The sequence below is a fragment of the Nipponia nippon genome, unplaced genomic scaffold, assembly GCF_047370975.1.
Source record: "Nipponia nippon isolate SJK-2023a ecotype South Korea unplaced genomic scaffold, ASM4737097v1 scaffold_2, whole genome shotgun sequence".
Classification (NCBI taxonomy): Eukaryota; Metazoa; Chordata; class Aves; order Pelecaniformes; family Threskiornithidae; genus Nipponia; species Nipponia nippon.
Window position 1 is genome coordinate 10,649,509 of NW_028262336.1, and position 18,148 is coordinate 10,667,656.

Consider the following 18,148-nt stretch of genomic DNA (forward strand, 5'->3'; position numbering starts at 1 on the left):
CGCCAGAGACGACAGCAATGTGGGGGTGAAGAGTAGTAGTGTGAGGGTAAATACTAAAATAAGCGTATTAACTATGCTGCAGGTCACCTAGGAATGATACATGCAGGTACATAATGCCCTTTTCATGTGATTATGCTGTGCCCCAAACATGGTAAGGTTTCTCCCACTTCAGTGCACCATTGCACACTACAACTCAAATTCCCTCCTCCACCCACACTCTGAAACACTTACACATTTTTCTAATATGTCAGACTTTTTTTTTCTTTCTGCTTTTTGCTGTTTGCTCCAGACTTCTACCCATCTTCTCTCACCTGATTCACTCCACATTTCCCTCTTGGCAGTTCCCCTTCACCCCTATTCCCCCCCTCCTCTTTCCATTACACTACTCCTGCTCCCCCAAGATAAATCATGGTTCTAACACACCACCTTCACCACCTCCTTGCTCACACAGCTTGTACATTCTCAACCCTTCCCTCACCATCCAGCTATCTTGTCTCTGGACCATCTCTTCTGGGTGGGTAGTCTACATTTGTATAACACCTAATGTAAACCGTCCATTTCTGTCAGATTTTGGGAAAACCATAATGCGTACCCCCCCGGGCAGCAGCATGCAAAACCAGGAACCCTCTATCTACAGTCAAGCTCACAAATATTGCTTCACCTAAAAAGCTACAAAATTATCACCATCACAACCAACCTGTGGGCAAGGTTACCCGGCAAATGAAAAATAAAGGTCTTTTGGGGGCCATTGGTGGAATCATTCAGATGTTGCATTTTTACCTTTTCTGTGTGAGAATTTTCAAGCTGCATGATACTTATTTGACATCCAAGGTATAGAGTCAATCTTTTATCCTGGCCACACAAGGTAATCGGTTACCTTTATCTGCAAGCGACTTCCCAACTTCATTGACACATCTTATGAAATTTAGCACTTCAACCGGCATCTCACCCAGTACTAGAAGTAATCAAATATAATTGTGACTTTCCAAGCTACAAACCACATTCATTGGACAAATTTCTTAACTCTCATATTGCGACACAAGCCATCTCAAACACAAGGACTGTTATTAGGAGAGGATGTCTTTATTGGTTTCTTTTCACATCTCAGAAACAGAATAGGGATCTGCTGAAATAAGCAGTGGATTTCATCTCTGTCCCTGACAAACAAATCATGAAACATAAGAGCATATTTCCAGGCCAAGAGGGGAGCAGGAAAAAAATGCCAGTGATATTAACAAAGAAAACAGGCTTTCTCACAGAATTCTGAATCCATTTTGGACAACTGCGCTCACAGGGGCCACTCGGCTATGGCACGGAAAATCTGTATCATGGTCGAGACAGACAAGACTAGCACAACACTTAGGAGGGATTACAGAAGAAAACACAGACGCGGTCGCAAGCTGAGATGGGAAACCGTTAAGCATCTGTCGTTACGGAGATGAAGGATGCGCTGATGGTTGATGCCACTGTGAAGAGATTTGGGGTGGGAGGAAGAGAGGACCAACAGTCTTAGAGGGAGTAGAGGAGGATGCAAGTGATGCATCTGTTGTGGGACAAAGGCAGGGCTGAATTTGGCCCAAGCTGGGATGTGCGAGAGCACGATAATTTGAATTTCAGTGTATGAGCCTATATAATAAATGTACTACTGAAAACAGTCATAGTGAAAAGTACAGAGAATAAAAATTTTGAAATAATTGTCCAAGAATTTTATATGGACCATACTGAATTGGTAATGAAGATGTAAACTTTAAGAGGGAACACCTGAAAGACACATGTTCAAGCAAGATAATAGCTTCAGAAAACTATGCCAGCCACTACCTTGAGGTATTTCTGAATGGCTGATGATGTAGGCTGGCTTACAGCATTTGAAATTCAGCGATATTCAATTAGCAAATTAACAAAAGACAAGTCCTCCTCAGGACACTTATTGCATTGTGGTCTAATGAAAACTAGGGAGCATTTATTATTTTCAGTGTCCTAATCATTACACAGACACATAGAAGAACACTTTCTATTTTGGAGTAAATATATGCACCTCCCCAGCTATCTATGGAGAAAAACTTGCCTTTTAAAACATGGATGACTATAGTAGCTTGATTATTCTGCAGATTCAGTTCAGCTATCCAAAAGGAGCAGGTATTTTTGCAGAAGTGAGTACCACGACCTAGTTCTGAACTCCGCAGGCTGGCATCAGTGGGAATACTCTCTCCTCCTCCATGCTTCACCAGATTAGCATGCACATATACACACCCTTCAAAAACCAAGATGATGAGCTTTAAATCTGAGGTGTTTCCACTTAAATCCTTATGAAGCTTTTTGTTGTTTTGCTAGCATCACAAACCATTCTGAGCAGAGTGCTACTTCACACTTCCCTCTGCTGCTAAGACCATGGCATCCTGTTCCAAAACAGCATGTCTTTTAAAATTTCTTGGAGAAGGACACAGTAACTGAAGACTGGAGTAATCTTAACAAATACTCCTTCATTTGCACTAGACACCCAAGCAGTTCAAACCAGCTAAATCCTTTACGCCACCAGGAGAGAGGGGCTCAGATTGTTAGGACAGAATTATCATCTTCTATGTAGTTCTCTGCTCCCCTCCCATCTTGCTGGCTACCGTGGCAGTTATTGCAATAAAAAAGCTGACTTTTTTCAAACAAGTATTATTGTAGTTAGACTAGCTGATTCCTTCACAGATCAAGACAGATGCAAGCAGCTTCACAGTGAGAAGATCAGTATTCAATGGGTTTATGCTTTTGTTTCTGGCAGGTCTAGGAAGCAAGAATCTTGTCATGGTTCATATTATTCTGAGGCCTTTAAATTCCTTATGATGTTCAGGAAGGTTATGGGATTAAGTGTCACAAATTTAAGATTTATTTTGCGATTTAAGGTTAAGAGACTTGTGATTTAGGATTTATTTTGAATCAGAATTCTCCCTCCTAGACACAGTTTTAAAACCTAAGTTTATCATTTTCCTGATGGAGAGTCATTGCAACTGACAAATGGAGGTAGGTATCTTGTACAGAACTAATGACTGGGTCTGTCAAACAAAAATTCCAGAAACATTCCTAGAGCACCCAGCTGCTGAAATTTGATCGTAACACAATGAAGTGACAGGTGACTTTCACATTGGAAGAGTAAAAATGAAAGAAATAGGCAGCTATAGTACTATGGACAAGTATACCAAACAGTTAACGTCCCTACTCAGTAATGTGTCTAGCGACCTATATAATGAACAAGGATTTAACATAGACTGAAGAAAGAACCATGAAAATCTCATCACTGAAGGTCTAATCTGACCTGCAGGGAATGGTGTTGGGCTTTAAATAGTAATAGTTGTATTGTCATGCACAGTAGAGGGCTTAGATTTTTCTAAACATTTTTCAGAACGCTGGAATACAGTAACAGAAAAAAATATTTTACACCCCTAAAATATTTTTTACATTAAGAGTACAATGCTTGAGAATGTAAATGCACAGGATGTCAAAGAAATATCAGTGTGAGCTTATTGTAATTTTCTTCAGGATCCTGTAAATTAATATACAGTCGGACTATATGTTCACCACTTTGGATTCTAAATATTTAATGATTATCATCTTTCTGCTATACAACTATTACATGCACATTCCAAAATTACTGCCAAATTATAAATTTTTACTACTGAAATTTAGAAATGAAGTAATGCATGGGGATATAAAGCAAATGTCTCAATGCAATGATTCACCTTATTTTAGAGCAAGGCCTCATTTTTCTGGCTTACAAAACAATGGTTTCTAAGACCCCTACACAGGATAGGCTATGTTTCTAAAGCAGCATATGGAAAGTAATAATATTCAATAACAGAGAGACAGAGTCTTGAAAAATCACGGACCAACCCAACGTTCTGTTAACATTAATTTTATAAAATACCTTACAAGAACAGATAAAGAACTTGAGCTTACATAATAACCAAACTTTAAAAAGAATGTTGAATAAAATATAAATTAATTGAACACATCACTAAGTCTGCCACATGTTAGACAAGTTTATAAAAGGCATTTTCAGATAAAATAGTTATTTGAAAGAAAATCCTTCAAAATGGAAACTACTGAAGTCCTTTTTCAAGAAGTCATTCCTAAAAGAGCTAAATTCCAGGTCAACAGGTGGTACCTGAATTTGCGTAGAATACGGTGTTCATTTGCTTCAAAATTTGTCAAGCTTTAGACATACAAATTTAAATGCTTTCAGGTCAGAGTCATCAGTGCAAAGTAAAGCTTCAAGCTGAAAATGAGAGAAATATAACAGGAGAAATGATCCTGGTACAAAACTTCCTAAATTCACATTATGAAAAAAACTGTGCCAGATGCACTCTCGAGATACTGAACATTAACAAATTTTACCGGTGGCCATTTTAGGGTTCCAGCCAAGCCCTTAACATGGCTAATCATATTAAAGTCATTTATTTTATCACGATTTCCATTTCTTTCTACCCATAGTCTTTGGAAAAGATCCATGCTGCTGATGCCCACTTACTTTGCTCAACTTCTGATTCAGCCAATTTGCTCAAAATGCAGTAATTTAGCCAAAAAGAGATAAAAGGTGAGGCCAACAGACATCAGAATGATGGTCTAAAGCCTGCAATGACATTTAATTGGAAGAAATACGATAGCACATGCTTCTGACTTTAACCAGCTTTGTTCATTCAAGCACTCTTACTGAAGTCGGTCTTCCTTAAAGTTATATATGTGCGTAACACACTGCCAGGCTCAAACCCTTAAGTCTTTCAAAGGTTAAAGTATGTTTAGAGAACTATGTGTTTAGAGAACTAGACTGTAGCCAGATTAATTTCTTTTAAGCCTATTAATTCCTGCATAGTAAACACCAACACTCTAGCAAAGCAATTTTGCTCTGTTTGACTTTAAAACTATTAACCAAAACAAGTTTGAAATAAGTCTTCACATTCCACTATTTAGAAGTGCACACTCATTTAAAGATTAATGGAACTCTTTTCAAGTTACCACTCAGAATATTGCTCATCAAGCTTTTTTTAACACATACTACAAAAAAGAAGTGTCACTGGTGGTCACAACCAGAAAGGAGAAGGAAAAATTTAAAAACCTTAATCTATCAGGCAGCAGTTCCAGCCTCTAATTGAAACATAAGGCTGCCATTTATACTAAGCTGCTGCATAAAAAAAGAAAATGAGTTCTCCATTACAATTCAAAATTTCAAAACTCAATCTGCAGATTGTTTCCTCATCCTTGTAAAGTGTTCTTTTTTCACTGTTGTCATTGCTATGCTGGCATTTATACTAGAACCTCATTTAAGTAATTCCAGTACATAGTATGAATCATTTTGAATTTATAGTTAGCTAAAATGCTGGCATGATGTTGTAAACAAAGCAAATGAACAAGAAGGTTCAAGACTACACAAAACTTTCCCCCAAAACAGAGGAAAGAGATTTACTTGAACTAAAAGCACAGAATATAACTTCAACCAAAACTTTTCACAAGCTGTACTCAAGGAATGAACATGTAAAGGAAGTTGCAAATGCCCTTTTCTAGGACATAAACTCAGAATCACTTGCTTAAATCAAAATGGAACAGAAGCTCTTCCCTATATCCTGAATTCTCCTGATCATCTTTTATCACTGAAGCAGGTTAATGGTATCCATACTATGCTTTGTGATGCTACAGAATAATTTATTTAATTAGTTGTAAGAATAACTAAGTTCTTTGATGAAACGATGGACTTTGAGATATCACAGTAATTTCCACTGGGTGTTCCCAGTTACTTTGAATCCTGCAATTCAGCCATATGCTGTCTTTAAAAAATCTTTAAACCAAATGCATTGGCTGCTGAGATCTGATCCTGTTAGTGATGTAACTTTTACCACTTGCTCTGAGCGAAGGAGAACACTGACAGCTGAAAGGGAACAACAAATACGTACCTCACACTCAGCTTAGCACACTGTGAAAATTCTCATATACTGGTCACATCTCAAAATGTGAAAAATATTCTAACTACCACATGGTTTCATATTTTCAATAATAATACAAGAAAATAAGATTTCAAAGTTTCCTAAAAAAACAAGAAAGCAGCAATCTTAAGAATTATTCTGGAAATATTTGGACTCTTAACTTTGAGTGTACTAAGAATAGAGTTGTCTTCTCTCTCTTTTCTAAAATTGGGAAGATTTTTAATTTGGCTTGCATCAATTTGGGTTCAAAAACAAAACATCAAAGCCTGGAGTATCACTAACCATGTAAAGCAAAAATATATTTTCAACTAAGCAGCTGGAAAGTGACTGAATGAATTTGGGGATGAAACACATACTTGAGAATAATAAAGTATACAGAGGAGGAGGTTACTAAAGAACTTTGCAAAAAATATTGCTACAGTAGCATTAGGAATTAACAGTGCATCAAAGATTTAAAGTTTCCATGTTAATACAAACTGATCCAAGCCACAATGAACCACAGGATAATCACTTAAACAAAAAATTAACCGCATTCTACTTTACAGAAGTTAGAACTGGAATTTACCTGAATGCCACAGTATGATTCAAAAAGATTCCTTCTAGACTGGCATGCCTCAGTTTACATAGGTCATTGAGAACTGGTGCCATTAGTGTGTAATCAAAACACAGTATTATCATTTGCATTTGGCTTTTTTGAACATTTGCAATCAAATACTCAAATTCAAAAGAGTTTTTACATGTCGGAACTCAGTATCACTGCTGCATGAAGTGTTCTATTTGTTGGTTGGGATTTTTTTGTGGAAACTGTGTATAAAAGACCTTGAGGACTACAGGTCATGGAATTCATGTTAAACAGAAAGCTGCCCAACATTACTGTCAAAATACCTTTAAAAAGGCATTTCCGAGACAGAATAATGCATTTTACATTCAGATATTTCCTCTCTCAAAAGCAAAGGAATCTCAGAAGAAAAAAAAAATCAGTAGTGAAGGCCACATACTTTTTGCATTTGATGAGCTGAAATGCAAAAAACAATTAAAGCATCTTGTAAGAGAAAAAAAAAACAAAACCAAAAACAAACAACACACAGAACTTCTGGAAAGTGATGATTTAGTTGATGGGGTGGTCAGCATGGAAACTGTTGGGAATGCTACAGCAGAACTGACCACAAGTACACGGGAATATGAACAGGAACAAAGTACAGGCGTCAACTAGAAAACTGTAACTTGCCAACTTGTAAACAAGAAAAAGCATTTCACAGATTAAAAGTTCTAGGGAAGTAAACTTCTTTAAATTATTTTGTCAGTTCAACCCTGATTTAAAAAAGTATGGCTAGCAAAAATACATAAGCCTCAGCATATTTATAAGTCTTGATCAGAGCAGCCATGAGCCTTTGATAAACGGCTGGAAACAAACACCCTTCTAGTAAGGATGAAAGAAAAATATTCCATTCTCTTCTTTCTCTCATTCCCCAATCCATACATGTAGATGTAGAATTCACACGCTCCAAGAATATCTTGACGCTGCTATAGATTGAGACGTGGGGAGACCGGTGGAGGAAAACAGACAAATTCTCTTAAAATACTACGGGCCACGTCGACATTATTCTGGGCAATTTCAAGTGCCCTCTTGACTTCTTCAAAGGAATAGCCCTCTCCCATAAGTTTCGCAATTTTTGCATCCACATTTTCCGTGGAACTGTCAGAGCTGTATGCTTTCCTGTGGTGTATTTCTGGTGCAGTCCTCCGAGGAAGAGGTTTAGGGGGCCTGGCTGGTGCTTGTGAACCATCTGTTTCAAATAAAGGAGACAGAAATCAATACCAATTGGCTTAAAACAGTGTTATAGGTAGACTAAGCCTCATGAAGCAATTTAAAAAGTAAAATTCTAAAGAAATATGAAGAGATATTTTAATTCACTGATTATCTCATTTTAAAATTCGACAGAAGCTGAATTCCTCAAGAACATCCAAAATGGAAATAATGTAGTGGAATACTATTTTAATATGATGGGAACATGCAAGTTACAATGTGAATTATCCGAAGTCGGAAGAAAAAGAAAGCATGATGAAATGGCAAAGATAATGAAAATAGCCAGTCAAAATTTTAAAGGCTCTCCGCTCTCAACCCACAGTTTGAGAACCTTTTCTTAGTCTGTTTTAAAAAGAAAAAAAAAAATTGATCACAATTTTATTCAGGACCGTAAGTTGTGCAGAAGAGGAATCCAGCCAAATATCTCTGAGGGAGAAAAATCCATCACTTATTGGTACGTCTTGCAGATTCCGTTCAGTCAGTTGCAGTCCATTTCATGCATAGCAGCTATGCAGAAGTACAGAAATAACTGGTTTCTCAAAAAAACCTCTAGTCCAATTATTTTCAGCGGTGAGAGCAGAACACGATCCTTCCTCTCCAGTCCCCCTTTGGAAATATCTCCCCTTTCCTCCTCTTTTACGGAAAGGTTACCTTCACAGTTAATGCTGGTGCTAAGAATCATAATGTGCTGATGAAAAAAGCTAATATTCAATCTTGCTAATCTTCTCTGAGTCAAGAGTTTCGTGCTCAAGTAAAGTTGGTACTTTACTGAAACCTCTTTATCCTCAGTGACTCCACAATAAGAAGCTTAAATACAAGCAGGCATAGTGCAGAAAACACTTTCAAGAGCAAAGTATTTAAAAAAAAAAGTCTTTAATCCTTCAAAAAGAGTTCTAAAAAGTTCCATCAACAGTGACTTTGACAGATAAATTAGAGGAATTTCTGGCTGTGATGCTTCCTGTTTACTTACACTGACACCATTGGCATTTTGCAGTGTTAAGTACTTCAGAGGCAGTTTTTTAGTGATGAAAGAATGCTGTATTTCTAGTATCGCTGTTACAAGATGCTAACTTATCACAACACTGGATAGAAAGAACTGTAATTCAACTGAGTGCATTAAACACTTCAGATGAGTGAAAATAGTTCACATTAGTGAACGTCTAAACAAGATGTATTTTTCTCTCAACTTCGCTTCCATGCATTCAGATGAGTGTTGCTATAAATTTTAATTCCATTTCTTAATTCAAAGAAGATAAGCAAATAGTACTTTCCGCAAGATGGTGATATTCATACAAAAAATGGATGAGAGTAATTTGATTAAAAATTTACACTAAGGGGCTAAGATTAATTTTGTTCTAATTTCATTGCCTATTTTCCTTGCAAATAGTTATGACACAACCTGCAGATGGTAAGGGCTATTTCATATTTGGTATGATTTTTTTCCTCTCTGAAGATGAAAAGAATTATATAAATGCTAAGCATTCTAGTAAACACACCTGAAGCAGATTCAAACCTGCTGTGAAGGTGTGGAAGATCCATGAAACACACTGGTTTGAGAAAGTAACTATAGTTCAGGAAACGTGGTTAATAACTAAAAACCAAATGAGAAAAATTCAAATTTCTCATTTCACTTATTTTAGAAAACTCAAGACTGTAACAGAAGAATATATTAAAACAATGGTGTATCATGTTAAAAACAATCAGTTTTCTTTCACAAACATTTCCAACTGTTTTAATATGCACATTTCGTTATGGACTTCATTTCTATAGAGGATGAAACAAAATTAATTTGCAAACTTTATATTTTCCCCTGGGATTGAAGTACATAAGAAATTGCTTATGCATAGATCAGATCCTTCTCTGTGTGTGCTACATAAGATATTTTTTGCTCTACCGAGTCTAATATAGGCTTATTTCTTGTATAAAACCTTCACTTTGCTGAAGCTTCCAAACAAACTTTCTTAAGCAATCACATCATTTAGAAAGGTCATTTTTAATTCTCTCAGCAGATTTGCAGCATAGGCATTTTATTCTCACTATAGTGACATCTCTGTATAGCACAGACACTTTAAGATCTTCAGCCTTCTCTCTCTAACTCAATTCCCATTATTATTTTTTTAAGCGCTGACATCTCTTTCAATATCTTCACATCCACATAAAATTTTAGCTGAAGCTGGGTACCACATCGGATCCTGAGCTTAAAGATACTAAGCCTAAGCTGCATGTCCATCTGGACACTGAGATAGAGGTATTTAGAGCGGGACTTTCCTTCCCAACCTCCCATCCTCTCTGATGTTTCAGCCACCGTGGATGCTTAACTAAAAATTCAAATAGATTTTCTAATTATGTAATTCAATTAACAGTTTCTACAGCAAGGAGCTTCCTCTATCACTCGCATTTCTGTAATGCAGCACTAGATTTAACCCTTAGGTAATGGATTAGCATAAAGGCAGAAACAGGCTCATTTAATATATGCTTAAAAAGTGCGGGAAAAGTTGTAAGGTGAGTGCTCTGTGGCACAGTGGGAGAGGGATATTTGTAACGATGGCAACTGTCTATTCCTCTCTGCTGTGAAATGGACCTCTTCTTTTCTTCCCTTGCTGCTTCTCCTTTATGGTCTTTCACCAACAGACTGAGAAGCATCAGAGAACCAGGTCACGAAGGCTCGTGGTGCAAGGCCCTCTGCGAAGCAGTGGCAAGCAGCTACAGCTAATCTAACTAGGGTACAGGAACAAAGCATACCCAGGGGACATCGGTACTAAGGAACTACAGAGCAGGGAGAAAGTGAGAAAGGAGTAACTGCACGTATTGGTCCATCAAGCTCTTAGGTATGATACTCATATTTTGCATTACTGCAGCAGATTAGTCCCCTTAGGGTTAACTGAAATCTACCCTGAAATAATGTGTGACACCCTCCCCCCAACATTTCCATGTAAAGGAATTTAAATTTGAATGCAAGAGCTTTAATAAGGCCAGGTGAGTGAATAGGCAGCAGAAAAATATACTTTACTAGCCATTTGAAACCACTTCTTACAGAAGAGCTAAATTCAGTAAAATACAGCAGACATCTATATTAGAGGCCTAATTTTCTTCTACCTTTCCCACGTATCATTGCCTGTGCTTAGGTAAAATATGCTAACTATTAGCCATATCTCCTTCTCTTGCTTTTATTGGAATAATTTTAAAAAGTTGTATATAAAAAGTTTGAAAAACTATGCCTTTGGGATAGTTAGGTGCACAGTTGAGAACTATTTCTTAAGTGTTCAATACTAAATACATTGCTGAATTAGAATAAATTTCTCATTATGTGTTAACGATTCAGTTAAACATCATGACAGCAATCTTAAAAACAGTCAAACCAAAGCATAGAAGTTAAAGGACTCCCCATGCTACTCTAGGGAGCCAGTGGCTAAATTATAATTAGATTTGAGAGTGAACTATATTTCTTTTCCAGCTAGTTCAAAGAATCACCATGCAAAAGGGCTGAAATGAAGAATTTCCTAAGTGAACTGATTAGTTCAGAATAAATGCAAAAACAAAAGTTCTGAATAGAGTTACATCTCTACATTGTCTTTTTAAATCACAGATGAAGGTGAATCAGTTCATGCTGAAGCTCATCAGTTCTGTTCTATGGAGTTACTGCCACTGTAAAAACAACTTTCCAATTAAGAGTATGACATGATCTATCACATAGTTTTCATTTAATTGAAATTAAATTGAATATCTTGCTGTACATCATGCTGATTTAGACTGATATTTATAGCAAAGGTTGATACATGTGGGTGTTTTAGAAGACGGCTGTGGGAAACATACAGATAGAAAAGTACTTATTAAGTGACATCAGAACGCTCCAAGATCGTAAGTAGCAAACATCTTGTAGTAATTTAGGAAAATTAAAAATTATTCTACCACAGAATTGCAAGAATTGCAGGAAAACTCCGTAGCTTTAAAAGGTAGTCATATCATTGTCATAATTTGTATTATAGGAGAATTTAAAATCCCCTAAATAAATCAGGTTAACATTGTAAGACAAATAGATCCCTCAGTGTCACATATAAAACATGCATTATAAAACTTTTTTTTTTTCCTAACAATGGGAAAAAAAGAGAAACACTGTTATATTAGCAAAGGTAGCCTCCCAAAAGTGCTACTGTTTACCAAAGGCATCACACTAATTCTCAAATGTGCTATTCATTAAAAATTCTGTAGCACTCTTCAGGCTTACTTAATTTCCACTGTACTTTAAGTTGAAAAAAAATATTCTTTCATTCCTATACCACAGCAGAGATGAACTACATATTCCTAAGAAGGAGAGATATAATTACAATTTTAAAAAATGTATCATTTTTCCACTTGTGACTGTTGCAATTAAACACTCATGATCATTATAACTGAAAGACTAGAGAAATAAGTCGCTTCATTTCTTTATGCATTAGAAAAGAGTTTTCAGGCACAATTCACTCTTATCTGGAGAACAAATAACGGTTCAAAGCATCACTTGGCTCCTTCTTTGTGTGGACTCCCCACACAGCAAAATGATGCATGTGGGACAATCCTCTCCCTTCCCCATATACCATGCACATCTAAAGAAAAGAAAATTTGTCTACAAATTGGTGAAAGTACTTTGAAATACAGGTAATACTTTATTTTATATTTTGTATTTTATAATTATTTTAATTAATTTGAGTAGCTTTCCTTTAAATATTATTTGTGTTGCCTGAAAATCGTAAGCACAATTTCTATGGCAGAGGAATTGCTTCTACTAGACCTGTTCCTTTGCAAATGGAAGACTGAATTTTAATTGGTTTTGGTTCTTGCTGTTTTATTAAAAAACATTTTAAAATTTTCTTAGAACTTCAGACAAACATATTAGCAAAAAAGATTGGAAAATAATAATACTTTAGAGAGTGAAGCTACTTTTTTTTTAGGAGCAATGAAACAAAGATGGAAGTGAGATGCGTGTGGTCCCTGCAGGACTTGTGATCTCTTGTGACCTTTAAAGGTGGCAGAAAAATCTCTGCCTTTCTCAAAAAAATAAGGAACACTAGAACACACATAAGCATTCAGTTTGGCACCTGGTGAAACTGATGCCATAATATCTACACGTACAAACAGGTAGTTGCCTCTACCTTTATTGCTGAACTTTAATCTCTGTTATCCTTTGATGATTTTGTATTTTTGTAAAGCAATATTACCATTACCATTTGTTGCCTGGAATGACAAAAACCTTATTGGACTTCATGGATGAAAGTTTTTTTGCTTCATAAAGTTCTGATTTTCTACAAGAACAGTTGTCTACCTTACCTGAAGAGGGAGGAAGTTGATCATAGTCTTGAGATGTCCTATTTGTTTTGACATTTTCTCCAGTTACTCTACGAGCAGGTGGCAAAGGAACATGACCAGTTATCGGATCAAAATGGGGATCTGTAATAAAAGAAAAAAAAGGTGCCTTAGAATAATTAGAATTATTATTTGAGGGAGGGCTGATGCATAGAACCTAGGCTTAAAATAGCCTCCCTTCAGAAAGAGGAGCCATGAATCCAAAAATGCATACACACGTATAAATCCAAATTGAACACTTGCATAGTAGGCATGTAACTATGTCTTGAAGTGACAAAACGAAGAGCATGGCTCAAAGGTCGTCTATCCTGCACTGACCATGGCTCTGGTGCTTACATCCATGAGGTACCTTTCAATTACCCAACCCTGACACTGCTAGGATTGTGGCTGGCAAAGCATGGAAGAGGTTGCAAAACCTGAAGCACCACAATTAGAAATATCCCAGCTATTCAGTTTGGTTAGAGCTTGGTAACACTTCTATGCTTTGCAGTTCACAAAGACTGCAGGGCAGATTTCCTATTCATACAGTCCCAGCTACGGGTAAATATTACAGGGACTGGTAAAGGCTGTGACCATGCTTTTCAGTTCTCTCTGCTGATTACAGGAACAGAATTTAAAAAATGAGAGAAATATATAGTCCTGGCATACTGTATCCCCCCCCCCCTTTTTTTTTTTTGGCTATTATCCTGGACCTGGCTTCTGCTCTGGACTCAAGCGTGTTTGTATGAGTGCAACTTTTTGCTGTTGTTGATGATGAGATTATTATTGTAATCTGACAGGCTCTGACGGATAGCTGAGAAATCACCCCCAAGACTCATACAGAAACCAATCATCAAAAACTCATCATAAATCATCTACAGCAGTTTATTTGACAGATGCAAAGTGCGTAATATAGCTTTAGAAATACCATATGAATAAAAAAAGACCAATCCACACAACCATGTATGCCTAAATAGATATATACACTTACAAGATTAATGAAAACTTCTGCTGTAAGATTGTGTTCACTATGCAAATATGAAGAACAATACATGGCTGCAGATACATTTTCCAGATTCTTAATTAAAAGCTATTAAATGTTTTTTAACACTATCAGTGGTGTTTCTTAGATTATTTGGAACTAACGCTTAATAATTTAAAACTCCGCATGTTTCTGGGAACTGCACACAGATCGACATTGTGTGCATCTGTGTGTGAGGGCTTCTATTTTTCCTCTCCGTTCCCATTAGAAGTAAATGGCGCAGCATGTGTTTCTGCATCAGATGATACAATTGAGGCACCCATTCAGGCTGGACTGAATAATAAAAACATTCCATAACAGGTCATTCCAGTTCAGCCTAAACTAGCTCACTTTCCTCCACAGCTAGCATCATTCACAAAGGTCAGCCAAATGCCCAACAACCTGTCAGGCTGTTATGGAGTTGCACATGACTGCTTGTCATCTATATTCTGGCATTCCTGTGACACTATCGCCAAAATGTTTCATTGACCCCTCTCCATATGGCTTCTAAGAAAGGAGGAGGAAGACATCTAACCACACCACAAGGTAGATAATCACCGAAAATATTCCTGGGACAGGTAAACTTAAGACACCAACATCCTTTGGAAGCTTCCACAGAGAAAAAAAGAGTCACTTCACAGGTATGCATTATAACGCACAAAAATCCTGTTGTAATCTGTACCATCAGCAGCAAATATATTCAACTTAATTAACTTGACAATCAAACACTTTTCAACTCAAAGACAAAATTTGTAAATTGTGAAGATAGCTTTTATACCTTTTACAAGCAAAATACTGGACTGAAAAAGTGTCGCTGATTCATGGGGAGATATAGGCGAAAAATTGACTTATCAAAAAGGTTATGAACCACAGGCACCTGCAAGTGTGTTCACAATTAATACAGTTTTGCAGCAAAATTTTACAGCAGTGCTAATAAACCAGGATGTCCTTTTCCCTTATTTTCTAGTTTTTCCCCAAGTTCCAACTTGAAAATAAACCCCATGAATTATGTTTCACTATAGAAAACAATGGAACTGACAAACGGATACAGACTAGTATTACAGATTACAACAGAAAACGTGGCACTTAACAAGTAACAACTCTTACTAGAAAAGTACAATCTACCAAAATGTCTAGCCTGGTATAAAAATATTGACCTTATTTCATTACTTCACGATAATGAAAAGTTAAGTCTTCTTATATTCTGAGTTTGTTTCATCTCCACCATTAAAAAACCCCTATTTTTTAGTATTTTGCATGATGAAGTATAGACAAAACAGACTTCTGAAGCCTGATGACAACTTTATCACAGAACAGATAAGCTTCTGAAGTAAAGGAAAAGTAAATAAAAAACATTCTTTCCTTTGTATTCTTACCTGAATGAAGGAACAGTTCATGTCCTGAAGATGGTCGGCTTCCTGAGCCAGCAGGTTTTGTGTGCTCAATCATGCTGTGCCGAGCAGGCGGTGGCGGTGGTGGTAGTGAAGGGGGTGAGCTATCAAACGCATCTTCACCTGCATTTTAGAAAAGAATTATTAGATGAGCAAAAATTTATTAAGAACTGTAGAATAAAGAGTGAAGCTTAAAATTTATTTTTCTCTGGCTGCTGAGGCCATTACTCCTAGGCTTCATCTAGCAGTTCAGTGACTCCAGTAATGAAATTGTAAACCTGACTCTTACTATGCACAATCCTCTTCTAAAACATGCTCTGAACTACCTTTTGCAGTGCTCAGTTTCTTTTGTGGGATGGAGGGAGAGCTTTCTTTTAGTGGCTCAGTTGCAAAGACTGTATTATAATGAAAGCTTTCATTGAATATCATTGTAGAATAACAGCTATGTTTCAGTAGCTAACAAAAGTATTTATATTCAAACATCAATGCTGACTACCTTCAATCTGCTACATTTATACTGCGTATTATCTTTATCTGCTGTTCTAAAGCTCTGACCCCAGATATAAACTTAATTTTCTAGGGCTTGGCAAAGAATGTAGCCCTTACACAAAAGTGGTGCAGACAGGACTAGGGTAACCAAGCAGAGTGATTTGTATGTGTTGTTCTGCCTTCAATTCTAGGTACTCTCACAACTCAGGAACACTTCAGGGACCAGAGCGAGTACAGCGCAGGAACATGGCAAATGTTCAAAAGGTTTTATGGAACCAGAAAACTGGATGATGACACATACACTACAGTCTAATGATCATGCAGCTGAGTTTGTCAGTGAAGGTGTGGGTGGTGGCCAAGCACAGCCCCAGTACATATGCAGAGCTCACTGATTTTTGTGTAGGAGAACAGAACAGAAATCAGGGTTGGAAAAGATGGCTTTTGGTGATCGTAGGCAGCAGTGAGTTTTGAACTGTCCCTTGACAGTGGAAAAAACCAGAAATATACGTATTAATTTAATTTAGCTTTCTTTGACTTAAACACCACCTCTTTGGCATTCTTCTGTGCATTTGATAAAAGAAATGGAATTATTTAAGCTACAATAGGAAAAACCTTCCACTCTTGCATTAAATTGCAATGCTCAAACTTCATATTATGGAGAAAAATTGTAATTTATTTTAGGGAAAATGGTTTTGCTTTTCTTTATAGCTTAAATACAGATTTAGTATGCCTTTTCGTCTGTCTTGTATGAAGGCTTACAGACAGTTACCAAGTACAGGTCACTGACACAAATGTTGACTTACAGCTGTAATATTTAGCCCATAGCTTGTTTGGTACTCTTAACATACTCAACTTTGGTTGTTTTTCAATAAATATGGCATTTGGTTCATCTAGGCAATGTTAACCATTAAATGTAATCAGTAAAAAGTCTGCAACCTAAAGGGGGCACCAGAAGATCATAATCGGAGGGTGTCCTGTTGAGCAAAGAGCTGTGTTTTGGGTTGTCTCTGGTAGGAGGTCGTGCAGGTGGCAAAGGTACCGGAACAGAAGGTGCATCATAGACATCTCCTGAATGACACAATCACAAGAAGTGAATGTTTTCTTGCTGTACCCCTAGAACAGCAGACTAAATTTTCTTGCTAAATAGTGAAAAATAAAAACATACCTAACTCTGGATGTTTTGATTTCTTCATCTCAGAAGTAGTACTGTGTGTCCCATTCGTTACTCCAGCACATTGACCGTTCTCACACACCCTGAAGACAGACATTAAACAGGAAGCAATCAACCAGTTATCCAAGTATTAATTTCCAGAACGACCAAGTACCTGAGCTGGCAGTCCATTATACAGAAATGAACGAAAGACAAAAAGTTGCACCAATTTTAAACTTTATCCGTTTTATATTGAGAGCAGATACTGATTAACCATCAATAAAACTCCTTTGAAGGATTAAACTGCTTTCTTGGTGGGATACTGACGTGGCTTAAATAACTTACTCAAGGTTGCAATACAAGATAGAGGAAGAACTAACATTAAACATAGTCCTCACTTCAGAACTCAAGTCATCCGTTTATTCACACAGTTAAGTCACAGACTCAATCCTATTTCACCTTCTCAGCTGTTGAATTTTCCCTAGCAGAAATATGGTAACGGGAAGTGTGGATTTTGGTAATTATCCATGCTGAAGTACACAGAAAAGTCATTAAACAAAGTAAGACAAAACAACAACAAAAATCCCCAAACAGAACACCACAACACACCACTAGCAATAACAAACTTCAACTAAACTCTTAGCCAAACATTAAAAAAAAAAAAAAAAAGAACTACCCAAAGCAGTTTTGCATGCACCTATTCATTTCTGTATCAAAAAGCTGAGTCTCACTGATACTTCTATCACAGTTTACTAATTTTTTAAAACAGAAGCATATTATGCCCTCAAAATTAAACAATAGTATCAAATTAAATATGATCATCATCTAAACCAAACAGTACAAAGTTGCCTATAATCTTGTCAGAAAAAATATTGAAGATTATTTTTGTAAGATGACTCCGTTCAAATACTGCAGGGAAAAAACACAGAACAAAAGCCTTTTCATAATTTTAAATACTGTTTAAATAAATGTGAAAGAATTGGAAAATTACTCCTGTCACTGGAACTGCAGACC

The 18,148-nt window shown here is 36.7% G+C and overlaps 1 protein-coding gene across 4 annotated transcripts in view; it reads right to left on the minus strand.

Annotated features, from left to right (window-relative positions):
* Positions 1-3,879: 3,879 nt before the first annotated feature.
* CBLB (Cbl proto-oncogene B) overlaps positions 3,880-18,148 on the minus strand; it is a 137,081-nt gene continuing 122,812 nt past the window's right edge. For 3 of the 4 annotated variants that reach the window (XM_087757278.1, XM_087757279.1, XM_087757280.1), the window contains exons 15-19: positions 17,150-17,238; positions 16,921-17,052; positions 15,481-15,618; positions 13,069-13,188; positions 3,880-7,744 (exon numbers count right to left, since the gene is read on the minus strand). In XM_087757278.1, the coding sequence (XP_087613404.1) occupies positions 7,482-7,744; positions 13,069-13,188; positions 15,481-15,618; positions 16,921-17,052; positions 17,150-17,238 (742 nt within the window). In that variant the 3' untranslated portion in view covers positions 3,880-7,481. The remainder of the gene's footprint in view (positions 7,745-13,068; positions 13,189-15,480; positions 15,619-16,920; positions 17,053-17,149; positions 17,239-18,148) is intronic. The other variant, XM_087757282.1, reaches the window with a different exon arrangement.